The 27,163-nt window shown below is 45.5% G+C and overlaps 1 protein-coding gene and 1 non-coding gene across 8 annotated transcripts in view; both read right to left on the reverse strand.

Annotated features, from left to right (window-relative positions):
• CMIP (c-Maf inducing protein) overlaps positions 1-27,163 on the reverse strand; it is a 258,040-nt gene that overhangs the window by 43,949 nt on the left and 186,928 nt on the right. For all 7 annotated transcript variants that reach the window (XM_061594214.1, XM_061594211.1, XM_061594213.1 and 4 more), the window contains 3 exons: positions 13,488-13,649; positions 7,466-7,507; positions 737-799 (listed from right to left, as the gene is read on the reverse strand). In XM_061594214.1, coding sequence (XP_061450198.1) covers positions 737-799; positions 7,466-7,507; positions 13,488-13,649 — 267 coding nt within the window. The remainder of the gene's footprint in view (positions 1-736; positions 800-7,465; positions 7,508-13,487; positions 13,650-27,163) is intronic.
• TRNAA-UGC (transfer RNA alanine (anticodon UGC)) lies at positions 26,727-26,801 on the reverse strand. Its single transcript has one exon. It is a non-coding gene; the product is annotated as a tRNA-Ala (tRNA).

Here is a 27,163-nt window from a genome sequence, read left to right on the forward strand (position 1 = left end):
TTGGCTTAGCAGTAGAGCGTCTGCTTTGCATGCAGACGGTCCCAGGTTCAGTCCCCGGCATCTCCAGGAAGGTCTGAGAGAGACCCTGCTGTGAAATCCTGGAGTGCCATTGCCAGTACTGTGTAGACAGTACTGAGCTACATGGACCAATGGTCTGACTCATATAAAGTGGCATCCTCTGTTTGTGGATCACAGAAAGCTGCCTTATACCAAGCCAGGTTAGATTAGCCCAGCATTGCCTAATCTAACAGGCAGAGGCTCTTCAAGGGTCTCTGCCAGAGATCTTTCTCAACAGCTTCTAACCTGATCCTTTGAACTGGAGATGCCAAGGATCTGACCTGGGGTCTTCTGCATTCAAAGCACGCACTCTGCAACTAGACAATGGTCAGTCTCCCTTCTTTGTATGTATTAGCTTTGCATTCAAGCATCTGGATACCTCTACCAGAATTAAGTGGACTGATTCAGTTGTTTCAATATGAACACAGGGATTCTGACAGGTGCATGGAGGCTGACTGCATGTGGAAGAACTGACCCATTTATTTCAAAAACAGGGAAAGATCCATGGTTGTAATGGGGGCACCTGAAAGTAGCATTCACAAACACTGAGGATAAGGAAACTCCTGAACACAGAGAACACTGAATGCATGTTTAAACCCCCTATGGGGGTTACGTCTGTCGTGTGGATAAGTGCTGAGCAAACAAAGTTCTGGAGATTGTTTTAAAAATGCAGAAATACCTTGCAAAAAAATTCACACAAGTCAGGAGGTGGGTGGTTGTTTTCCAGCAAAGGTGCAAGTGCCTGAAAATAGAGGTGGGAATGGATGACACATTTATATTCGACTTTATCAGGGATAGAACTATTATTCTAAGTTAAAGAAAAAATCTAATTCAAACTCATCAATATGTGATTCCTGTTTACATATTATATAAATAAATTACATTAAATAAGTTCTCATTTACAAAAATTAATAAACATGTACAAATGTTGATTATATGTTATTTTGCTTCCATCATTCACAGCAACATAATTGTCTTGACATTATTGCATAGCCCCATAATTTACTTAATCATTCATTTAGTGATAGCGTGTAATCACCTTTCCAGTTTTGATATATATATATAAGACAAAACAATTTAACCGTAATTAAACCAACATCTATCTAATATTTTTTATCTGCTTGTGACCAAAAACAGGAAAACAAACTTTAGGACTGCCATACAGTGAATGATGTACAAATTGCACATTGATGTACAATGATGTACTATTAGTTCCCAGTTAAGTTCAGACATAGACCACGTGGCCCGGAGCTGGCTGGGGGTCCACAGATCCAGCACTAGGAGAAAAGGATCCAAGGGATCAGAGGCAGGTGTTGTGGAGTAAGACAAGCTGATTGATGCTCAAGATACAGAGGAACTGGGCTAGAGCAGGGCGGGGCCATAGCTTCTCTAGTTGCTCAAACTGAGCAGCTGGGTTGGAGGCCAGGGCTTGATAGGGCCTGTGGAGGTCAGCTGACAGCCTTCAAGCTGGTACCAAAGCCTAGAGGGTGCTTTTGACCCATAGAGCTAAGTTTCCTGGTTTCGCAAGGAGGCTAGACTGCTGGCGGCAGAGGAGGTAAGATGCTAGAGACTGGTTTCTGGAGGCCCTGTTGGAGACCTCCTCCCACTCCACTTCTCCCCTTCCAATGCCTTAGAGGCATCAGACCCACTATAAAGTTTATACAATAAAGCAAACAAATAATAAGAAAATCAGGTAACAGGCTGACCTATATACTATGACACAAGACCAGCTCTCCCTAACACCTAAACACATTTGGTGCAGCAAATGCATTTCTAATCTTTTGTTCTGCCAACGCAACGAAGATGACCTTATAAGTCACAGATGTGTCCCATCAGCATGCAGATAACACATTTTCACACAACATTACACAGACGTCAATATGGCAAGGTAGAGCTGCTGCTAGGTGAACACACAAAGAAAGCTGTTGTAAATTGGAAGCACACATGGATTCCCCCCCCCCATCTCACAACCTAACATTACATAGATGTGGACAAGTAAAAATGTTTGTGGTCTAGTGATTTGGTAGACTTATTTGCAAAGGCTGCTCAGGGTTCCTTCCTGCAAAACAGGAGTGGGGAACCCTTTCCAGGCCTAGGGCCGCATGTGATTCTGGGCAACCTTCCGATGGCCACATGCTACTGGTGGGTAAGGCCAGAGGCAAAAGTGGGCACAGCAAAAAATGTACAGTTTGCCTTTATACAGTAGGTTACTTTCTAAAAGGTAAAGGTAAAGGTGTGCCTGCACTTATAGTGTGAGTCGTTTCTGACTCTTAGGGTGACATCTTGCGACGTTTACTAGGCAGACCATATATATGGAGCGGGATTGCCATTTCCATCCCCGGCCTTTCTTTACCCCCCAGCATATGCCGGGTACTCATTTTACCGACCATGGATGGATGGAAGGCTGAGTGGACCTCGACCCCTTTTACCTGAGATTCGACTTCCTCCTTTCTTTGGAATCGAACTCTGGCCGTGAGCAGAGCTTCGGCTGCGTTACCACCGCTTACCACTCTGCGCCACACACATCTCTGCCCTCCATCCAGACAAACAAGAGACATGATCAGAGTTCAAGGGCTAATTCCAGCCAGACAAAGACACTTGGGGTGCAAAGCAGGGTCAGTGAGGGGTGTGGCCTGGGAGAAGGGAAGTGGCCTGGGGAGAGTTCCAATGGCCACACAGAGAGGTCTGGGGGCCTGAGCTTCCACACACACACACTGTAAAAACAACCAAAAAACCACTCCAGATTTTGTTTGTGAGGGCATCAGAATTTTCCTGCCTTTTGTGAAAATTATTCTGTCAAAATAAGCTGCTTTCTGTACCCAGAGCTTCGTCCATCCCTTCTCTGTCCATCACTAGGCAACCCAATGTGGTTACCTACAGTAAATGCATTAGAGGTTTATAGCTGCTGTGATGCGCATAATGAAATTATGTCACTGCTGCCTGCATTGTAAAATACAAAGTGTTGCTAGAACAAAAGATTCTCAGTATCCAGGGAGGCCTTGGGGCTTTTCTATCCCAAAGCTAAAGATTCCTGGTATCAGTTTACAAAGTTGAACTCTTTAAGCACAACAGCTGGGACAGTTTGTATCGAATCTTTCTAACTCCAGCAGTTTGTGTGGATTTATTTATTTAGCAGGCCACTTAATTGTAAATAAAGCCTCTAAGCGGTTTACAAAGCATTCAAAATATAAATTAAAGTTGTCAATACGAGTCAAAGTTAAAAACAAGCTTTAAAAGAAACAGAATATAAATGAAACCGACAGATTAAAATAGGGATTATAAACTAAAATTACAGATTAAAATACATATTGACTTTACATGTCTGAGTAGGCTTGACTAAACAAAAAAGAAGGCGCCTGCCTGATGTCGGTGGGCAAGGAGTTCCAGAGTGTAAGAGATGCCACACTAAAAGATCAATTCCTTACAAGGGTAGAATTAACATTATGTGGCAATTGTAAAATTCTGCAGACTGAAGCGGTGGAGTTGTCACATAAGGGATAAGGACATCCTTCGCAGAAACAAGTCCCAAGTTGTTTAGGGCTTTGTGTACTATTAGTAACACCTTGAATGTATGTGTGTTTTGAACATCACTTGTTCATTCCTTACCCATGCTTGAGATATCAAACACACACACACAATATTTAAAAGAACACCCAAAGTAGAAACCAAACAATCAACATTTGTTGTACACCGCTTAGAGTTTTATTTAAATATAAGCGGTATATAAATGGACTAAATAAATAAAACATACAAAGCTGCGTTAACACCGTCAGGCCAGAGGCTGATCCATTAGGGCAAATGGGGCACTGCCCCACCAACCTCAGACTGCCTTCAGCCAGCCCCCACATGCCTGCTTTCTTACTTAAAAGCCAGCCAATGGGGCGTCGCTGGCTGTCAGATCCCTCCTCCTTAATCGATGTAGAACTTCAGGGAGGATGGGGACAAAACTAGAATTAGCTGGCTCCGCCTACCATTGGTTCTGACTCCGCCTACTATGGGCCTCCCTGCCTTTGTGCCCTACCAGTCCCAATGGGTCCCAGTCACACCATTGGGTAATAGCTCTCCAAAGTCTCAGACAGAGATATCTTTCGACTGGGGTGCTTCCACACGGCACCTTATGATAGACTTGGTGGTGCTGATGCATGCAAGTTTTTTGCAGGGTCCACATGACATCATCCTGATTAAAACGTCATCCCATGTCTGCCCAAAAATTCATCTCATGCAGTGATAAACCATGGTCTAGTGTTATATCCAAACACAGTCATTAAAATTAGCCAAAAACAGCAAATCTATTAAAAAAAAACACCCAGTATGAAAACATCAAAAGAATCCAAGTAAAGCCTGGAGAAATGAAAAGATCTTTCCTTGGTGTCAGAAAGACATCAGAGCGGGTGCTAGCTGAGCCTCTCTTCTCTGGGGAGAGCATTCTGAAGCTGGAGAGCCACCACTGCAGTCACCTGCTGCGTGCCAGATCAGGGAGGGGGCATCAGATAAGGACCTCTGATGATATGATGGTAACTATTGTGCAGGCAGGTACATATTATTACAGGTGATCCTTCAGGTACATGGTTTGCAACCCATGAAGGGCTCCAAAGACCAAGACCAGTACTTTGAATTGGGTCCAGAAAATACCTGGGAATCAGTGCAGGCAAAGCATGTGCTCTCTCACTGTAATCCTCCCCCACACCACATCCCCACCCGGCGACTTGGCAAGGTTCTGCCTTCAGTCTACTCGGCCAGGAGAGCATCGGAAGTGTAGCACAGGACAGGAAATCAATGGTGAAATCCTGACATTACGGGACCCTCCTGGTGGGTGGGCTTTTTGGTTGGTGGGTATATTCTGCAACATGCTATGGATACAATAATATTGCATTACTGGTGGATTTACACTGGACCATCCACACAACATTCCATTCGATTAGTTGTTCTGTGATGCTTCCCCAATGTTGCTACATTATTTCTATATGGAGAGGCATTCTTGCGTTGTAGCCAGGGCCAGCGCCGGGTGTGACTAGGCCCCTGGGTACCAGCCTGCCCAGGCCCGCAGCACCATTTGCTCCCACCACCCCCTCCCGATACAGGCTGCCCAGGGCATATACAGGCCCATCCGCTCCACCTACCTTTGGCATCAGTGTACATGCACTGCATGCTGTGCATGCACACCTGCCATCGCCCAAGATGGCAGCAGGGGAGTCAACCCCTTTGGGTGATGGCAGGCATGCGCACACTAATGTGACAGGTAAGTGAGGCAGGCAGGCTTATTTAAGATCACCTGTATCAGGGGGTGTGGTGCCTGGGAGCTTCAGCTCTGTGATTTGCAGCAGTGCTGCGTCACATGACTTGATGCTGCTGCAGATTGCTGAGCAGGCTCCGCCCTCCTACCCTGAGGAGGGGCCCCTGCGGGCTGCAGGGACCCTTAATCAGGGCCCAATCTGGCTGCCTGCAGGTGCTGGTCCTGCCTATAGCACACCGAAAGCGGGACATAAAAAGAAAAAACAGAACATTTGTGCTGTAAAAAGTTACAGGATTTCAACAGGCAATTACAGGACAAGCACCTTTTGCAAATGAAGCCATATGACTGCCCCAGAACTTCTGCAGGTGCAAACGGTAAAGAAAACGTGATCATGTATAACTGCCCTAATAGCACTGCAAACACAAATCATGATAAAAAGGGATCCTATCTCACAGCCAGGCCTGTAGGATCTCCTGACCGGTCTAGGGCTACCACAACCTCCTGATGCCTCTGCAATCTGTGCCCCAAGATGGCCATCCATGTTGTATTCCCTGCTGTGAACTCAACCCTGCGGTTAATGTGAACACCAACAGGCATTTGGGACTGTTTCCTCTTTCTGTCTCTGTACCAAGCCTACGTCTGTCTCACGCCAACGCTGAGTGAACCTCTGGGCTTCTACTGCTGAACTCCAAAGCAGGACAACAGCAAACACTTGCTGTTATTTTTAAGTGGTTCTTCCCCTCCACACCACTACTCTGCTGCACATTCTGACTATATTCTTGCCAGGCAGTAACAGCGAGCACAAATTAACCTATTTGGGATAGAAAGGAAATGTTAACTGTCGCTTTGGAGATGGATTGCCATGACGACCACCCAGCTCAAGTGGGCTCCTAAGTGGTGGTGAAGTGCAATTCACACCTGGTGATAGCTGCTCTTTGCCATTGTGTCACTTTTGCTGGAAGATTCGCCGAGACATGGTATGATCAGGTGATAGCAACATTCTAGATTGGATTACCAAGCAAATCTGGAAATCGCCAGCGGCCGAAATTAAATTAGAATGAGGGGGAGGCAATTTTCACCTCTCTGACAAATTGCTGGAATCATTAGGAGATATATATATATCTGCACACACATTGAAGAGCGGGAATACTGACTTTTCCTCCCATTTAACTAACTAATCAGGCACGTTTCAGATTAGAGACGCATCGAGGAAAGGGCAGGGTTAGGATTCAAAAACTGTGGATTTGGGTTTAGCTGGGGCTCACGCTCTCAATGACAACATCAGCATTATACATTAAAGTTCTTTGATAGCACTTTAACTGTCATGGCTCCTGTGCGTTCCCCTGCCCCCAAAAGCAACCACAATCTCCTCTCAAGGAGCCTGCACATTTGCTTGTTCAATTTAAGCCAAGGTTTGGCTTCGCAGGGGTTTAGGGAATATTTGGCCCAAACTACAACTCCCACTGTCCCTGGCCATTGGCCTTGCTTGCTGGGGCTGATGGGAACTGAAGTTCAGCAACATCTGGAGAGTCAATGATTCCTCATACCTGGTTTAACGTTATGTGCAAACCGGGCCACTGTGAGGATGCACAGCTTTCAAGAAACATATTACTCTTCCCTGGCTGCACTCCAGCAGTATCACTGCAATTAAATCTCAGGCTCATAAATCAGTAATAATGTATTGGGTCAAGCCGCAAAAGCTGAAGAATCAAAAGACTGCTTAAAAAGACCCTCATGGAACAAAACACAAATTACCTAAGCAAAGTGAGCATCCAATGTGTATCTACGATTTGTCCCCTGCCTTGCTGAAACCACCCGGTCCTGAGACAGTCAGAAGTGTGCTTTAGAGTAGTATTTATAATCAAGCTGTCCAACTAGATATGGAAAGAATACACTGGAAAAATAATACACTTTTTCCCAACAGAATGGATTTTTAAATTATGATTTTATCCCTTGAGAGAAACCATTACAGACCTCTGCTATCAAACACTCACTTCAGAAATTCTCATGAAACTGCTTTTCCCAATTTCTTGGGAGGGGTAGTTAGAATTAAAGCAGGTTTAAATTTGCAGTGGAAAAGTGAAGAACAATGAACAGAGAAAAAACAGAGAGAATGAGAAGACAGCAAGCAAAACTAAATGAGGTTATGACAAAAAGATGTTATTCTGTACTCACCACAATAATGTTTTCATGCTCTTGAGTGGTTAAGTTATTATTCTGAAAGGAGAAAACAAATTAGAAGATCAACAAGCAAGCCTCCTTTGTGTGTGTGGTTTTTTTTTTTTAAAAAAAGAATATGGATAGGAACAAAAGTCCATCTCTCTTAATTTTCCTGTCCTGAAGAGCAGCCACATTCAGTTATTCCCACAGCATGCTGTCATATAGCAGGGCATGATCCTGTTGATTTCAAAAGGACAGGGTGAAGCATGTGCTTAACAAGAGGACTTGAAGTGCCTAACTTTGGCTAGAGCATGCCCTATAACAGAGATGGGCAACTGGTGGCCCCTGTGGCCACATGTGGCCCTCAGCTTAATTTCATACGGCTCAATTTCAAAAGCCCTCTGTAAGCAATCAGTTCAGACCTTGGACGAGACTGATTTGTCCCTTTCCTGGTAGCCCACTGGGCAGGGAGGAAGAGGGGTGAGAGAGACACACACACAAATGGGGTGGCCCTACCCACTTCTGGCTCTGGATTTGACTACAAACTAACTCTGCCCACTGACAACATACAGCCCCCAAAGGATTGCCCTCAAGGGAATGTGGCCCTCAACAGAAAAAAGGTGGCCGAGTCTAGACCAGAGGTCCCCAAACTATGGTCCATGGACCACCTGTGATTGCAAGCTCCATTCAGGTGATCTGCAGCATGTCCACATTAAATATTCATACTGATTTTTAATTGTATTTTATGGAATGCAAACTGTAATATAATCAAATATCATAGGAGAAATGAAAGAAGCAATAACATATAATTAAAAATAGTTCAGCATCTAGCACAGTGCATTACAACTGCTACAACAGGCAGCAAAATCATTAAGTGGTCCGCCAAGACCCTCAGCAGTCCTCAAGTGGTCCATGGGGGAAAGTTTGGGAACCTCCGGTCTAGACTATGAAAGCCTATGAAACAATAAATCTTTATGTCTTAAAGACTCTTTGTTATCTTGCTACAGTAGGCTAACATTCCTATTCCCCTGAAAGTTTTACATTTTGAAGAAACTGTAGTGATTTCTACGTCATAAATAAATATAACCCAATCATGGATTTACCGTATATTCCGGCGTATAAGACGACTGGGCGTATAAGACGACCCCCAACTTTTCCAGTTAAAATATAGAGTTTGGGATATACTCGCCGTATAAGACTACCCCTGCTTATGACATGCAGGTACTTAGTGGGAAAACTGTCACTTATAAACTTATAAATATTAATATTTGGATTGTCCAGTTGTTTTGTTTTTGTGCCTAGGAATTACCACCAAAAACTGGGGAAAGATGTGAGAAATATTTTTTTTTAAAGCAACATTAAATGCCTAGACTCTAGTTTCCAACACTATGGAGTATTTATTGATTGATTAAGAGAATTTATATCCTGCCCTTTTGCTGTTAAAAACAGAGCTCAGCACAGCTTACAAATATAGTAAAAACAATTAAAATACACAATCAGAGAAAAACAAGCCAAAATGTTAGGAAAAGGAGTCTTTCACACCACATGCTCAGTTCTAAATAGTGTTGCAGCAAGTTTTACAAGTTCCTCCAGTATTCCACTGGTGCAGGCACTCAGACATTCAAAGTACTGTATGTTTCTTAGGTTTTATAAAAGCAGAGCTTTGCTTAACTCAAAATTTCTTCTCCCTTTGATAACCACATCTACACAGGTTCCACCTCCATACTCAAAATGAAACTGAGCCTGGAAGTGTACAACAACCCCACACATACCTTGCTAATTCGATTATCAATGCCAGGATGTCTGTCTTATCGACTACTCTCCTGCTCCCCCCCACACACACACACACACACCGGGCATCATGAAAGACCCAGTCCTGGGCTCAGAAAAAAAATAAATATCTGGTCCTCTTCAAAGTATTGATAAGCCTCTTGTTTTAATTGAAATAATAATTATAAATTCTTGTTCTTATCACTAATGGGAGTTAATTATCTTGCATATGCTGCTGTTGCTTCTATGGCTGTAACGGAGTGAGGTTAAAGATAAGTGAAATGCAAATAGGAAAAAAAAATACAGAAGGCAGTAACACTTTCCTAAATGTAATACCATACCAACCACAACAAGATTCCTATAAGGCAAAAAACTAAGCATCTCACAACCAGTCAGGATTCCTAACCAAAAACCAAAAATATGATAAATGAAGAAATATTTATATAAGCATAACTATCAAATATATTTATTATTTACACAAACTGTAAAGATATTTATAGTGCAATCCTAAATTTATTTATTCAGAAGCAAGTCCCAGCGTATTCAATGGGGCTTACTCAAACAGGGACAGAAATGCAACCTCAAGTGATAAGCAACTTCATTCACACAACCCAAAATTCCGAATCATGCCACTTTACACTGTTTTGCAACTGTTTATACTTGTTTTTATGGTTATTGGATTTTAAATGGCTTTATTTCTTGTTGTGAGCTGCCTTGGTTTCCAACCCTACCTCACAGGGGTGTTGGAAAGACTCCATACACACACGCACACACTGCAGATGTATAAATACATACAGCCCATATAATAGTTTATTGTCAAACCAATTGGTCACTGCAGAAAAATCAGTATTAGTTTTTTAAAAATCAGTATTAGTTTCCTGCAGAATAAAAACTGCAATACCTAAGTAAGCCCTGCCTACTTGCTTTAAAATAGGACTGGGGGGGGGGGCAGAAAGAGAACACAAACACCATTCTTTTTTACATTCACTCCAAAGTCCCATTGATTTTCAGCACATTCATAATCATGTCTTCTCAAAAGTAATTCCTACTGAATTCAATCGGATTTACTCTGGACATATGGGATTAGCACTGTTTTTACCCCCAAAAGCAACTATTGGGAAGGTTTTCAAAACACTGCCCAGGATCTGACTCCTACACACAACAGGGGGAAAAACTGAAATGTATATACCTACCCAATTTATGAGATTTTCAGATAAACAGGAGGGGAAAACACCATTTTCTGGCCTCGCAATGAGGTTTTGCAGACACTGCCACCAAACAAACACTTCACTGATTGGCTGAAATCCTGAATGGGCGGGGTTAAAGCTACGAAGTGCTATAAAGTAGTTTAAAAAAAGATTTAACCGGGGGGGGGGGTGCCTGACGTTTTTATATATATCTCGAGAACCGCACCACCTAGAAACTTAATTTTTTTTTTAAATGAAAGCTGAGAATCCAGGCCACCTAAGGGGCTAGCCGGGCGCCGTGTGGCATGCTTAGAATCCGGGTAAAACCCGGCTATCCGGGCAATATGGCAACCCTAATAAGACGACACCCGGCGTATAAGACGACCCCCAACTTTGGAGAAGATTTTCCAGGGTTAAAAAGTCGTCTTATACGCCGGAATATATGGCACTAGTTTTGTAAGCTGCTTTGGAGGATTTTTTAAATTTTGTATTATTAAAGCAATTAAACATACATAACACAAGGGGTACAAACATGATAAGAGGTAAGAACATTCTTGTCAGGCAGTGTACATTTGGGATTTCCAAGAACCGTTATATCAATGTCCAACAGCATCTCTCCGTAAATGAACATGTGTGGTTGGTGGGTTTTGATTCATTTCATTGGTATGACAAATAAATGGGCACCACACCACAGCAGTACAGTCATATTTTGCTCAGCCTTGTGCTTTCCGTATCCAGGTGGCCAGGTTTTCTGCCAAAACTACGTTCCAAACTGTTGGGACTTCCCGGAAGGAGTGCTGGCTGGTGGTCGTCTCTGAGTGAGCTCTATCTCAGAGGAAGCTTATTTCAGTTAAAAGCCAGTCAAGAGGAATTTTTGACTGGCGTAAATGTTCTCCAAGATAAAAGGGGAACCAAAGAGATTATCCACGGAACTCCGTCGAGCTGTAGATTGCTAGATTTGATCAGGAATCCCCCTGAGATAAGAAGGCATTTCTAGCAGCGGAAGACAGAGTCTGGATTTCCAACAGGCTGTGCTGAAAGTAAGCGAGACTTTTTCTTTTTCTTTCTCTTTTAAAAACGTTTTTAACGAGCTAGCCTCCTTCTGTCTAAATCTTATCAACTAACTTAAATTACTATCGTAAAAGAGACTTGTTTACGAATCGGCAACTCAGAAACTTGGGTGACTCACACTTTTTTCATATTATACAAAGCTAAGGAAGAAGGGAGCAATTCAAAGAACCTGCTTTATTTTTTATGACAAAAAGCTGGCTTAAAGCTGGAATTACAAAGATTAAACGGATAAGAGGCAATTTATTAGATAAGATGATTTGATTATTTGAAGGAAATATATCTGAGAATATTTTTTTATTTTTTTGGATTAATTTTTTTTTTGAACGAATCTGCTGTTCGTGTATCTTACTAACTGCTGGATGCTGAGAACTGGATTTGTTTTACATTCCTGAATGTGCTGGAGATAAGAACTGTGTTGGTTAAACAGGCCTGGAATATTAACTTTTTTGTTGCTGGGAGAAAAGAAACTGTTTGCCTCTACATGGCTAATAATAGAAAAGGTTTTTTTTTTTTCAAGAATGACAACTAGGAAAGCAGCCAAAGTTTTGGAGCGAAGAGTTTCAATTGATACACAGGAAGGGATGGACATGTTCCAGAAAATTATGGAGGGATTTAGTGATTTTAAACAAGAGTTGAAACAAGAGATGAAACAGGACAGACAACAACTTAAAGATGAATTTTGCAATATGAAAAAGGATTTTAAAGATTTACAAGATTATATTAAAACAGAAGTGGGTGAGATTAAAAATAACATTGGGCAATTAACACAGGATGTAAAAAATGTTAAAGATAAGGTGCAAATCTTAGAGAATAGAATAGATATTACAAATATGGAATTGGAAAAAAATTTGGACTATATTGCTGTTATGGAACTTAGAGATAAAGAACATTGCTTGAGATTCCGTGCAATCCCTGAGGAAACAGGTGAAGATATCAGAGAGAAAATTGTTAATGTTTTGGCAAAATCCTTCGACAGGAATGAAGATCGGATGGAATTTGAAATAGACAAAGTTTATAGAATTAATTCCAGATATGCAACAATAAAAAAAATCCCAAGAGATGTGCTTGTTTATTTTTTAAAAAAGAAGACCAGAGATATGGTTTTGCAACATCATTTTAACAATGTCTTCAAAATTGACGGTAAAGAAATACAGGTGATGAAGGAAATTCCTGTTAGGCTTCTACGTAAGAGAAAAGATTACGCTTTCTTCACAGAAAAACTTAAACAATGTAAAATTCAATTTAGATGGGATGTTCCAGATGGAGTGATTTTTACATTTAGACAACAGAAGTATCGATTAAATACTGTTCAAAAAGCAAGGGATTTCTTGAGAAAAGCTTCAAAAGACATGGAAGAAGATAAACTCAAAGATATGGACATAATTCCTGGGAAACAAAGTCAACAGAAACAGGTAGAGGAAGAAAAGGATGATGATGGATCAAAGGGAGCAACAGGCACAGACTTTTCTAAAATACATGCTTGAAAATGGATTACAAATATCTAACTTGGAATATAAATGGAACTAATTTGTCGCAGAAGAGAAAGAAAGTATTTCATTATTTGAAAAAATTAAAATTGGATATAATTTGTTTACAAGAAACTCATATTAAGAAGAAAGATTCTAAATATTTAATTTGCCTTCCAGCTGCTTTGGAGGTGTTACAGAGAAAGTAGAATGCCAGTTCCAAAAAATAAATACATGCCTATCATCCTTCAGCAGCTGTTCACAGAGTCTGCTTTTGAAACCATTTCTTATCCTCTGCACAGTTAGCTTCTTTGTTGTTCTAACCTTCCCGTCTCACTAATGAAAATGGTAAAACAGGGCAAAGATGTTCTATGTGTGCTCCCCCCCCTCCCCAGGATTTGGGGTGAATTGGGAATCCCGGTTTTAGCAAAGTGAACAGCACCACTTCTCCAAAGATTTTGCTTGGCCTTGGAAATCCAAGCATGCATTAAAGACTTCTGCTTTTAAAAATAATAAGCAAAGATCCAGCAACAAAAAGTTTACCTCTGAGAGCAACTTGGAAACAATCTCCAGAGGAGCCTGATGGATTGATTCATCCTGCAAAGGGGACGTTAGGGCCATGTCCACCAAGGTCCGGATCTCTTTCAGAACCACCTCCAAGCGGCTTGGGTTACTCAGAACCTTCTTGTACTTGTAGATCTTTTTCTAGAAGAAAACATAAAATAAAAACCACACAAGTTCAGGTGTAAGGTTAAAAAAACCCACAGGGAGACCACAAGACAAACAACTTTCCACATACCATATAGGCAAAGGAGGCTCTTGCATTTTTATGCCTTCTTGCTTCAGCTCTGCAAGCAGAGGGAAAATCCTACAAATATCTTAAGAACTAAGGAAACGTGACGTAACTTTTTACTTTGTGGTGGAAAATTACTTCCCTCCCCCCCTTGGATTTTTAGGAAACAGATACACATTAGCCTGGTTTGTACAACACGCTAAGCCAAACTATGGTTTACCACAAGGATGGGAAACCTTTTTCAGCCCAAGGGCCGGATTCCCAAGTGGGTGACCTTTTGGAGGCCGCATGCCAGTGGTGGCTGGGGCAACGGATGTGACTTTTATCTTTGTCCAGGAGGCTGTACTCCAGTCCAGCAAAATCTCAGAGGTTTCTACACATGCATCTCTCCATCCAGGCAAGCAAGAGGCACATTTCAGGGACACCTCCAGCCAGGCAAAAGAACTCAAGGAGGGTGCGGTGTAAGGCCTGTGAGAAGCGTGACCTTGGGAGAGGGGGTGTGGCCCGGAGAGAGTCGCAAGGGCCAGATAGGGAGGGCTGGAGGTTGTCAGGCCCAGGATGTGACTCAGGAACCAGACCAACGGCTGTAGTTAATTCATGTTTTATTTTTATTTTATTTTATTCTCATGAAGCAATACAGGGATACAGGTCCTGCGGCATTGGGAGAAAGTTGACAGAGCAGGGGACTTCTTCCCGCCTGTTCTTTAAGAAGGGGCCAAACGGGCGCGCAATCTTTTGCTCCTCCTTAACTGCCCCTCAGGTACTGCCCACCTTCCCCCCCTTCTCTCCTGTCTTTTCAGCTGTCTGCGTGTGCGCGGTGAGGGGGGAAGCATCACCCCCTCCTCTTCTGAAGTTTCCGATTCCAGGATGGGGGATAGGGGAGGGGCTGATGGCAAACTGCCTCCCCGCTTTTCGGCTGTGAGCAGCCCTCCCTCTTTCCCCTCTTGCTCTGAGCCTGAAAGAGGGGGAGGCGTGAGAATGTCCAGGGAGGGCTCAGGCTCCCCGTTGCTAAGCGACCTTATCACTGGCAGTTCCTCTGTTTCGTCTTCGCTCCAAAGGGGGGAAGTTCCTCCCCCTTCCCTCTGCCATCCATCCGAATACTCTTCTCCCAACTCTCCGGGATCCAGCTCCCCAGGATTGGGACCCCAGCTCTGCCTTCCGACACCATCCCCCCTCCCAGGCTGTGCCCCCCTCTCCTTGTCTGGCTTGGGACGGTGGGGAAAACGTTGATGGAAAAGTTTTACCAATTCTGGAGCATGCACATCAGCTGCATCTTCCCATGATCTGTCAGCCACCCCATAGCCTTTCCAGTGAATCAAGTACTGCAGCTTGTGGCGTCTGATCCTGGAATCTAAGATCTCCTCAACTTCAAACTCAAGCTGCTCATTTACCAGGAGTGGAGCTCCGGGAGGTTCCTCCGGCCGTAACTCACTGGGAGGGGCGGCTTTCGTTAAGAGGGATCGATGGAACACAGGATGTATTTTAAACGTGTCAGGCAGCTTCAGTCGGTACGCCACGGGATTGAGTTTCTATTTCGAAAGGACCCACCCTCTTGTCTTGTAATTTTCTACATTTGCCCGGCATCTGGAGGAAGCGGGTGGACAGCCATACCTGGTCTCCCGGTTGAAGGGGGGGGCCCTCCTTCCTGTGCAGGTCAGCAACTTGCTTGTACTCCGTTTTGGCTTCGTTTAACTGCTGTTTCAGTGTCTGTTGCGCCGCTTGCAATTCCTTAAGGAAGTTCTCAGCTGCCGGTACCAGCATTCCTTCTGAGCTGCTTGGAAAGACTTTAGGATGGAATCCATAATTAGCAAAGAATGGGGTTTGTTGAGTGCTGGAGTGCAGAGAATTGTTGTAGGCGAACTCTGCAAAATGCAAATATGATACCCAGTCAGTCTGTTGATAGGACACATAACTTCGTAAATATCTTTCCAAAACGGCGTTCAAGCGTTCCGTCTGCCCATCTGTCTGGGGGTGATGGGCGGAGGAGAGTTTTAATTCCGTCTGCAACTGTTTCCACATTGCTCTCCAAAATTTGGCTGTGAACTGAGTTCCTCGGTCTGAGACTACGCTGTTTGGCAATCCATGCAGCCGGTAGACTTCTTTTATGAATAACTTGGCCGTTTCTTTAGCCTCTTAGGCCCCTGCACAAGGAAGAAAGTGTGCCATTTTGGTAAGTAGATCCACCACTACTAAGATGGCTGTCATTCCTTGGGACTTGGGTAGATCAGTTATAAAATCCATGGAGAGGTCCTTCCAGGGTTCGTGTGGGACAGGCAACGGTTGTAACAGTCCTGCTGGTGTCCCTGTTTGTGTTTTTGTCCGCAGACAGACAGAGCAGGACTTTACATAACTCTCAATATCCCGACGCATTTTAGGCCACCAGAAGTCCTTGGCCACATTCTGAATGGTCTTGTAAATCCCAAAGTGTCCCGCTGTGATGGAATCATGACACTGGCGTAGGATTCTGAGCCTTAATTCCCCTTCTGGCACATATCTGGCGGTTTTGAACCATAACAGTCCATTTCTCCAGTGAAAGGTTACTTCTGAGTCTTGACCTTGTCCCGTCTCCTGCTGATATTTTAGCATGTCTGCATCTTCTTGTTGTGCCTTTTTGAGTTCCTCTTCCCATGAAGGCTGGCATACTCCCAACGTTAATTTCTCTGGCGGGATTACGTACTGAGGCTGGTCCTTGGATTCACTTTCTTTGTATTGTGGCTGTCTGGATAAGGCATCTGCTCTCTGGTTTTTGGCTTGGGCATGGTAAGTAATCTGGAAGTTAAACCTAGTGAAGAACTGGGACCATCTTATCTGTCTCTGGTTCAGCTTTCTGGCGGTTTGGAGGCTTTCAAGATTCTTGTGGTCGGAGCGCACTTCAATTTGATGAGAGGTCCCCTCTAGGTATTGTCTCCAGTTTTCAAAAGAGTCCTTGATGGCCAGCAGCTCCTTCTCCCAAACTGTGTAGTTCTTCTCTGCAGGCTTTAACTTCCGAGAGAAGTACGCACAGGGGTGCAGCTCCTTCCCTTCTTGGTCTAATTGTAGCAGGACCCCCCCCGATGGCAAAATCTGAAGCATCTGCTTCCACTACGAAAGGGCGGTTCGGATCAGCAAAGCGCAGAATGGGCTCAGTAGCAAACCTTCTCTTCAGCTCCTCAAAGGCCTCGGTGGCGTTCTCTGTCCATTGAAACTTCTTCTTCCCTCTTAAACAGTCAGTCAGAGGAGCTGTTAATTTGGAAAACCCTGGAATGAACTTTCTGTAATAATTGGCAAACCCCCAAAACTGTTGTACATCCTTTTTGGTGACAGGTTGGCCCCAGTCCAATATGCAGCTTACTTTCCCTGGGTCCATCTCCACGCCTTCCGCTGAGATTCGATATCCAAGGAAGTCTAGAGACTTGAGGTCAAATCCACATTTCTCTAATTTAGCATACAGGTGATTTTCTCTCAGTCTCTTCAACACCGTCTTCACATGCTGGTCGTGGTCTTCCTGGTTCTTTGAGAACACCAGGATATCATCTAAGTAACAGATTACATACGTGTCCAACAAGTCTCTAAACACGTCGTTCATGAATTTTTGAAAAATTCCTGGACTTCCACAAAGCCCAAAGGGCATGACCAGGTATTCATACTGTCAGTAAGCGGTCAAGAATCCTGTTTTCCATTCATCTCCCTCCTTCATTCTGATCAGATTGTACGCTCCTCTCAAATCCAACTTCGTGAAGATTTTTGCAGAGCACAGTCGGTCCAGCAACTCTGAGATCAGGGGCAGCGGGTAGCTGTTGGGGATGGTGATCTGGTTCAATGCGCGATAGTCGTTACAGGGTCTGAGTTCCCCCCCCTTCTTTTTCACAAACAATAGTGGCGCTCCAGCAGGGGATTGTGAGGGGCGTATGAATCCTCGCCTCAGGTTTTTATCCAGGAATTCCTTCAGGGCCTCCCTCTCATTCTCTGTGAGAGAGTAGATTCTCCCTGATGGGATGCTGGCTCCTGGCACTAGGTCAATCGCACAGTCGTAAGGGCAGTGGGGGGGTAAAGTCTCTGCCTCTTTTTCATCAAACACATCTTTGAATTCTTCATACTTTGGCGGCAGGGTCACTTGCTCGATGTCTTGCACTGCCCCCGCTAGGGTGTTCTTGATTCCTTCAGGTTGACAGTTCTCCTGGCAATACTGTGAGGTGAACCACACCACCGCCTCCTTCCAACTTATTTTGGGTTCATGCTTTGCTAGCCAGGGCATTCCCAGAATCACCTCAAAGTTCGAGAGATCTGACACGTATAGCGAAATGAACTCTTCGTGCCCAGGGATTTGAAGTTTCACTTCCTCCGTGGCTTGTGTCACCCCTCCTGACTTCAGGGGTCTCCCATCGATAGTCTCCACAGCTAGGGGAGCGTCCAGTTTCCACCGGGAAATTCCATGACGCTTGACTAACTTTGCATCAATAAAATTTGTGGAGGCTCCACTGTCAATTAAGGCAGTGGAATTAAACACCACTCCTCTGGAAGTTGTAATCCGAATAGGCAAGACCAACACCCCCTTTGAGGGAGGTTGGATCGTTGGGGGGCCTTTATACAATGCTGCCCCCAGTCCACCGGCCTGCACGTGGACTGGGTGTTCTAGTTTCCCGACGGCTCGGCTTTCCCCCCTTTCAGTCCACAGTCTCTGGCCACATGGCCCGGCTTTGAACAATAAAAGCATAAACGTTCCCGGCGTCTTTCCTTTTCTTCTTCCGACAGTCTTGGCCTAGCCCCTCCCTGTCCCTCAGTTGCATTACCTGCCATCCCTGCAGTGGGAAGGGTCTTGTTGCGGGATGCCGAGGCTGAGTATCTCGGGACCTCCTGCTTCCTTTCCAGGCGCCTTCCTTCCATCCGGTGATCTATCTGTAGGCATAGCCAGATGAGCCCTGGTAGGTCAGCGGGGGGGGGAGGTCCTGGCCAACTCATCCAGGATTTCAGCATTTAATCCACTCCGGTACATAAACATCAGGGCGGCGTCATTGTAACCAGTTTCCTGGGACAGAATTTTAAAAGCGTTAGTGTACTCGGAAACAGTCCCTTTAGCTTGCTTCAGAGCGCCTAGTTGCCGCGCTACTGTTTCAGCCCTTTGCGGGTCTTGAAACATCTCGGTCATCTCCTGTATAAATCTTCTGTACCTTCCTAAGACAGTATCCTTTCTCACGAGATACGGAGTCACCCATTTTGCAGCTTCTCCCTCCAGGAGGCTAATCACGAAAGCTACTTTAGCCCCATCGTCTGGAAATTCCGTGTGCCTGACATCCAGATATAACTCACATTGAGCCATGAAGGTTGCCAACTGATCACTTTGTCCCGCGTATTTTGGGGGCAATCCAATGGGAACCTTTACTACGGCAGCTGGAGGGGCTGTTCGCATCTGGTCTATCGTGGCCTTCAAGGTTTGATTATCCGTCTTCAGCGCCTTGACTGCTGCTAGCAGGGCTTGAACATCCGTCTGCAAATCAGCTACCTTAGTCCTCAAGAGTTCCACTTCTTCCGTCTCAGAAGTGGGGTTCGTCCCCCCCGCTGCTCCCTTTGACATCTTGTCCCAGTCAAGTGAAGAGAGCGTTGAGGGTGATTTAGGTGGCTCTGTCAAGCTGTCAGGCCCAGGATGTGACTCAGGAACCAGACCAACGGCTGTAGTTAATTCGTGTTTTATTAGGGTAATGTCCAAACAAAGACTGCGTTTTCTCATGAAGCAATACAGGGATACAGGTCCTGCGGCATTGGGAGAAAGTTGACAGAGCAAGGGACTTCTTCCCGCCTGTTCTTTAAGAAGGGGCCAAATGGGCGCGCAAACTTTTGCTCCTCCTTAACTGCCCCTCAGGTACTGCCCACCTTCCCCCCCTTCTCTCCTGTCTTTTCAGCTGTCTGCGTGTGCGCGGTGAGGGGGGAAGCATCACCCCCTCCTCTTCTGAAGTTTCCGATTCCAGGATGGGGGATAGGGGAGGGGCTGATAGTAAACTGCCTCCCCGCTTTTCGGCTGTGAGCAGCCCTCCCTCTTTCCCCTCTTGCTCTGAGCCTGAAAGAGGGGGAGGCGTGAGAATGTCCAGGGAGGGCTCAGGCTCCCCGTCACTAAGCGACCTTATCACTGGCAGTTCCTCTGTTTCGTCTTCGCTCCAAAGGGGGGAAGTTCCTCCTCCTTCCCTCTGCCATCCATCCGAATACTCTTCTCCCAACTCTCTGGGATCCAGCTCCCCGGGATTGGGACCCCAGCTCTGCCTTCCGACAGAGGTCTGCATTTGGTCCCCGGGCCTGAGGCTCATTGCCCCTGGCTTACTGGGACTGCATGAATTTGCAAGCTTCTGGAGAGGATGTTGGCCCCAATTTACTCCTCCCCGGACCTTTTATGCGCTCGTGTTGAGCTAAGCCAGCGTTTGGGCTAAGCGTGCCACCTGAGCCCAGGCTCGTAGTAAAGCTAAGGTTTGTTCTTGGGCTGCAGCTCATGGTTAGTGAGGGAGATGGGAAGCCACCTTACATCGAGTCACACCCTAGTCCATCAAGGTCAGTACTGCCAACACTGATTGGCAGTGGCTCGCCAGGATTTCAGGCAGGCATCTCTCCCAGCCCTACCTGGAGACGCCAGAGGGTGAACCTGGGACCTTCTGCATGCAAGGCAGAAGCTCTACCACTGAGTTACGGCGTTTCCCCCACAAAGAGAGCTTAACCACGAGCCCAGGTTCAGACAATGTGTGAACTCAAGGTTCATAGGGCAGCACAGGAACAAAAAGGATGGGAAAAAAGCAAAATGGGTGTAAACTTCTCACTGGGAGTCAGCACGTTGGTGTGGTCCAGGTAAGCTTATTGTGTCATACAAATCAGGCAAGATAGCAGGGAGACTAGATAAAAGTACAATAAAAAGGTAATTTGCCCATCTCTCTCTCCATCTCTGTTTCAATATTTATCTGTATATATGACCTGCTTTGCTTTCAAGTTCTAAATAGTACACAACAAATATTCCTCTCAACAAACCCAAGTTAAACGTAAGAACACAAGAAGAATCTTGCTGGGTATCCTCACAGTGGCCAACCAGATGCCCAAGGGAAGGACCTGAGTGCAACAGCACTCTCCCCATTTGTGATTCTCAGCAACTGGCATTCGGACAGTGGAGGTAGAACGTGGCCCTTGTGGCTGAATTAAAGTTAAAAATAACTAATGCTATATCCACACAGAAGGGAGAAATATTCCTTTATATCAGGGATGGGGAACTTGTGGCCTTCCAGATGTTGCTGGACTCCAGCACCCAGCAACCCCAGAAAGCAGGGGCCAATGGTCAGGGATGATGTGAGCTGTAGTCCAACAAGGTCTCACAGGCTGAAGGTTCTCCATCCCTGCTTTACATTAAAGAGCAGATCAGGAATTAAATGCAACAGAAGGGTGCTGTTGGTATTATTGTGATCATGTTGTTCTACAGTTTATATGGTTGTAAATGTTAGACGCCACTATAGAACAGTGCAGTATCTTGAATGGCAGCTAATAAATCAATTAAATGAAGGAAGGAATGATTAAGCAAACTGAACCAGAAACATGGGCTGTGCTGGATAGGCATGTGATCATCCAAATAGTTTCCCATACGTTCCCTTCCCTACCCCACATTATCCCAGCAAAGTGTGATGCCATCAGAAAACCAGGGTTCTTAATAGCCGCCACGGCTATTAGCAATGACAGTTAAATACACCCTTCCTATTCAGAGGCAGCAGTGGTGGCTGGTGCCCATTGGGTCTGGAGGGGCAGAATGCAAGGAGCCCCAACAGCAGATATGGCTAGAGCCAATGGCAGGAAGAGCCAACTAATTCTAGTTTTGCCCCACCCCTCCTCCCTGCTGAGTTCTACAAGGGCAACACTGAGCAGGAGGAAGGGACAGGCAGTACTGCCCCCTGGGCTGCTCTGTAAGTGAGGCAGCAGGTATTTATTTATTTATTTATTTCATTCCATTTCTATACTGCCCTTAGCCAATGGCTCTCTGGGCGGTTCACAGCAAGGAATAAAATACAATACAGTAAAAAACAGATAAAATCCCTAAAACAAACAACTTAAGCATTTAACAACGTAATATACAGTTAACTTAACATGAAGCAATTAAAATGCCTGGGAGAATAAAAAGGTTTTAACCTGGCGCCGAAAAGATAGAAGAGTAGGCGCCAGGCGCACCTCATCGGCAAGACTGTTCCATAATTCGGGGGCCACTACTGAAAAGGCCCTAGATCTAGTAACAGCCCTCCGAGCTTCCCTATGGGACGGGACTCGGAGGAGGGCCTTAGATGTTGAACGTAGTGATCGGGTAGGTTCATAGTGGGAGAGGCGTTCCGCAAGGTATTGTGGTCCCGCACCATGTAAGGCTTTATAAGTCAAAACTAGCACTTTGAATCTAGCCCGGAAACAAATAGGTAGACAGTGCAAACGCGCCAGAACAGGTGTTATATGTGAGGACCGTCTGGTCCTCGTCAGCAGTCTGGCTGCTGCGTTTTGCACTAGCTGTAGTTTCCGAATTGTCTTCAAAGGCAGCCCCACGTAGAGTGCATTGCAGTAGTCCAATCTCGAGGTCACCAGAGCATGGACGACTGAGGCGAGGTCAACATTATCCAGATAGGGGCGTAGCTGGGCTACCAACCGAAGATGGTAGAATGCATTACGTGCCACCGAGGCCACTTGAGCCTCAAGAGACAGGAATGGATCGATAAGGACCCCCAAGCTACGAACCTGTTCCTTCAGGGGGAGTGTAACCCCATCCAGAACAGGTTGAACATCCACCACCTGGGTCGAGAAGGCACCCACCAACAGTGTCTCAGTCTTGTCAGGATTGAGCTTCAGTTTGTTAGCTCTCATCCAGTCCATTATCGCGGCTAAGCAACGGTTCAGCACGTTAACAGCCTCACCTGAAGAAGATGAGAAGGAGAAATAGAGTTGCGTGTCATCAGCATACTGGTGACAACGCACTCCAAAACTCCTGATGACCGCTCCCAGCGGCTTCATGTAGATGTTAAAGAGCATAGGGGACAGAACCGATCCCTGCGGGGGAATCTCTCAATGGAGAGTCCAGGGCGTCGAGTAGTGTTCCCCTAGCCCTACCTTCTGGAGACGATCCGCCAAGTAGGAGCGGAGCCACCGCCAAGCAGTACCTCCAACTCCCAATTCCGCGAGTCTGTCCAGAAGGATACCATAGTTGATGGTATCAAAAGCAGCTGAGAGGTCAAGCAGAATCAACAGGGTTACACTCCCCCTGTCTCTCTCCCGACATAGGTCATCATACAGGGCGACCAAGGCTGTTTCGGTGCCGAAACCGGGTCTGAAACCGGATTGAAATGGATCCAGATAATCGGTTTCATCCAAGAGTACCTGGAGCTGGTTGGCAACCACACGCTCTAGAACCTTGCCCAAAAATGGGATGTTCGCAACCGGTCTATAGTTGTTCAGGTTATCTGGGTCCAGGGAAGACTTCTTCAGGAGTGGTCTCACCACCGCCTTTTTCAGACAGCAGGGGACCACTCCCTCTCTCAAGGACGCATTTATCACTTCCCTGGCCCAGCCGGCTGTTCCAACCCTGGCAGCTTTCACTAGGCAAGAGGGGCAAGGATCCAGTACGGAAGTGGTTGCACGCACCAGTCCAAGTATCTTGTCAACGTCCTCAAGCTGTACCAACTGAAATTCATCCAATAAATGAGGACAAGACCGTGCTCCAGATACCTCATTGGGTTCAACTGCCATAATATTGGAGTCTAAGGCCCGGCGGATGCAAGAGATTTTATCTTGGAAGTGCACAGCAAAGTCATTACAGCGGGTTTGAGATGGTTCTAAGATATCCGAAGGGCTAGAATGAAGAAGCCCTCAGACAACTTTAAAGAGCTCCGCTGGGCGGTTAAGAGATGATTTAATAGAGGCAGCAAAATATTGCTTTTTTGCTGCCCTCACCGCTTCTATATACCATTTAGTAGATGCACTTACCAAGGCATAATTGCATTCGTCGGGAGTCCGCCTCCATCTGCACTCAAGCCTCCTCCTCTCTTGCTTCATCACTCTCAGCTCCGGGGTATACCATGGGGCTGCATGAGCTCTACATAGGAGGGGGCGCATGGGAGCGATCATGTCAACCGCCCAGGTCATCTCCGTATTCCACAGTTCAACCAGGGCTTCAACAGGAGCGCCAGTCTTATCAGCCGGAAAAACCCCCAGAGCCCTCTGGAAACCCTGTGGATCCATTAGTCTCTGGGGTCGGACCAACTTAATAGGTCCCCCACCCTTGAGGAGGCAAAGGGGTGCTGTAAGCCTAAACTTCAGCAAGCAGTGATCTGTCCATGACAATGGGGTTGTTGAAAGGCTCCCCACCTCCAGATCACTATCTCCATGTCCAGTGGCGAAGATCAAATCAAGAGTATGCCCTGACACATGCATTGGGCCAGTAACAAATTGAGACAGCCCCATGGTTGCCATGGAGGCCATGAAGTCCTGAGCTGCCCCAGTAAGAGCAGTCTCGGCATGAATGTTGAAGTCTCCCAGTACCAATAGTCTGGGAGACCTCAACAATACCTCCGAGACTACCTCAGTCAGCTCAGTTAGGGAAGCTGTTGGGCAGCAGGGTGGGCGGTACACCAACAGGATTCCCAGTCTGTCTCCTTGACCCAGCACAAGGTGAAGACACTCCAGACCAGTCGTCAACTGGACAGGGTGCCTGATGAGCGAGAGAGAACTCCTATAGGCCACAACAACCCCACCTCCCCGACCCTCAGATCTACCACAGTGTTGAACCGTATAACCAGGTGGGCACAGCTGGGAAAGAGCAACTCCTCCCTGATCCCCCACCCAGGTCTCGGTTACACATGCCAGGTCGGCACCCTCGTCAACAATTAAATCATGGACGAGGGAGATTTTATTAGATACCGACCTGGCATTTAAAAGCAACACTTGGAGATCCGAGGGCAGGCTGATAGGACAACCAACATTCCTGCGGGTGTGGGGAGGACCGGAACAAGGCACAGGCACGACTTGTCTGTGGCGAGTTCCCCTTATCTGGCCTGTCCTCCAGGTAGCTGGAGACTGGCTGAGGACAGACAGCAGCTGGTGGGGCGGTGCCCCATTTGCCCCAGTGGAGCAGCCTCCCTTGAAAGGCAGTATGTCAGATGCTGGAAGCTATTTTTTTTTAGGGTGAGCCTTGACATATCTGATGTTCTGGAACCAGTCATGGTGACATGTGGGTGTCACCATCATTTCTTGAAGCCTCTAGATCAGCCTTTCCCAACCAGTGTGCCTCCAGATGTTGTTGGACCACAATTCCCATCTTTCCTGACCATTGGCAATGCTGGCTGAGGCTGCTGGGAGTTGTGGTCCAACAACAACTGGAGGCACACTGGTTGGGAAAGGCTGCTCTAGACTGATCTGGGAGCATCCGATGCTGCAGCACTGTTGAAAATGGACAGGGGTGGACCTGATCAGAAAGCTGCATGGCAGATCACTGAAGGCTTCACATGAAGAAGTGGTTTCAGATAAACTAAAATTGTTTTTCACACTCCTGTCACTGAGTAAGACCCTTTACAGAGATAGCTTACTGTTCAGCATAACAAATGTAAGCAACATTCTCTCCAATACTTTTCTGAGGTGCTTGTTTTTATGGTTATATTTTTTCGTTTACAGAACAAAGAGCATTAAAGCCTTTATCTTGCTTCATCTTATAGTCTGATGTGATGAGTTTTCCATTGGCTAATGCAGCTCGGTTGATTTCGAGAACTGTCAATGCCTGATCTCTATTTACTCATCAGTCAACCCTTTCCCCAGGTGGCATCTCAGTTTATGTTTAATGATAACATAAAAAGTGCAGCCATTTCCCAGCCCCAAAGACAACAGAAAAACAAAAGAGGGAAAACGAGGGAAGGGATTTCTACGCCATCTATGCCACAGGATTTGACTTTTATGGGCCTGGCTGTTTGAAAACAACCAAGCTTGGAAAACCGTGCCAACAGCAGATTTAATTAGAGCTGGCCTTTGAATTAAAATTCTATGCAAATAGAAAGAAGCCAAAGAGCAGCATTTCAGTCATCAGGCTGAAGGCCTGAATACAACACCACAATAATAAAACCACACAAGTGTGTTCCCATTCACACGCTGCGCACCACCAAATACAACCTTTGATTTTAGAGTTCCACTGACCAGATTTTGTAAAATTATTGGGCCAAGATATCTCTTTAGAGCAACCTTCCCTAACCTGATGCCCTCCAGATGTTTTGGATGACATCTTCCATCAACCCCAGACAGTGATGGTGCTGGCTGCCATCACTATCTTCTCTGATATTCCCATATTTCTCTCACATGTTCCCTATCGGGTTTAATGGGGCCACTCAGAGATATCTTGTTCTGCGTAAGTCATAAACTTGCATTATAGGTATTACTTCAGTGGTCACAAGCAAAGTTGTTACTCATAGAGCCGGTGTAGTGTAGCGGTTAGAGTGTTGGACTAGGCCTTGGGAGACCAGGGTTCAAATCCCCGCTCAACCATGAAGCTCACTGTGTGACCTTGGGCCAAGTCACAGTCTCTCAGCCTAACCTACCTCACAGGGTTGTTGTCAGGATAAATTGGGGAGCAAAAGAACCATGTATGCCACCTTGAGCTCCCTGGAGAAAAAGGTGGGATATAAATGTAATAAAATAAAATAATATCTGTTAACTTGCATTTATTTATTTGATGAATTTACAAACCATTTATCATTTCACAATACTAAAGCAGTATAGAAGGCTACAACCATAAAATGCAATAAAACAGATATTTCAGGACTGCGTCTTGCACATTGTTCACAAAATAACTGCTACTCTCAGCTGCAACTAATTTTTAAGGAGGATGGATGGACAGAACTTTACATGGGCTCCCTTAAAATGGAACCTAGGAAACTGCCTTATACTGAGTCAGGCTCACTGGTCCAACTAGCTCAATATTCTCTACACTGACTAGCAGCGACTCTCCAGGGTTTCAGGCAGGAAGCCAGTCCAGCCCTACCTGGAGACACCAGGGATTGAACCTGGGACCTTCTGCTTGCAAGGCAAATGCTCTACCACTGAGCCATGGCCCTTCCCCTATGAACAACAAACGATGTGGCACTTGTTAGATGACATCCAATGGCTGCAATCCAGTGGAGTTCAAACCTCTTTACATCCCAGTGAGAAAGTTCACTGACTTTAGTGACACCTTAAACATTGGTAACTTTGGCTGACCCTAATGGTCTTCCAACGATCTTCATTACTGGGGTCTGGCCAAAAGCCAAAAGCAACAAGGCAGCCTCTACTTGGCCAGAATTTCACCTGCAGTGTCACATCCTGGCAGACATTTGGATCAAAACAAAACTAACTTGTTTTGAATGGATCATCATTAAAATTCAGCCCATTCAAAAAAACCTGCTTTAACACAAGAGCCTGTATGCTGTAATGGCTCTGATGT

Source organism: Rhineura floridana, chromosome 13 (genome assembly GCF_030035675.1).
Source record: "Rhineura floridana isolate rRhiFlo1 chromosome 13, rRhiFlo1.hap2, whole genome shotgun sequence".
Classification (NCBI taxonomy): domain Eukaryota; kingdom Metazoa; phylum Chordata; class Lepidosauria; order Squamata; family Rhineuridae; genus Rhineura; species Rhineura floridana.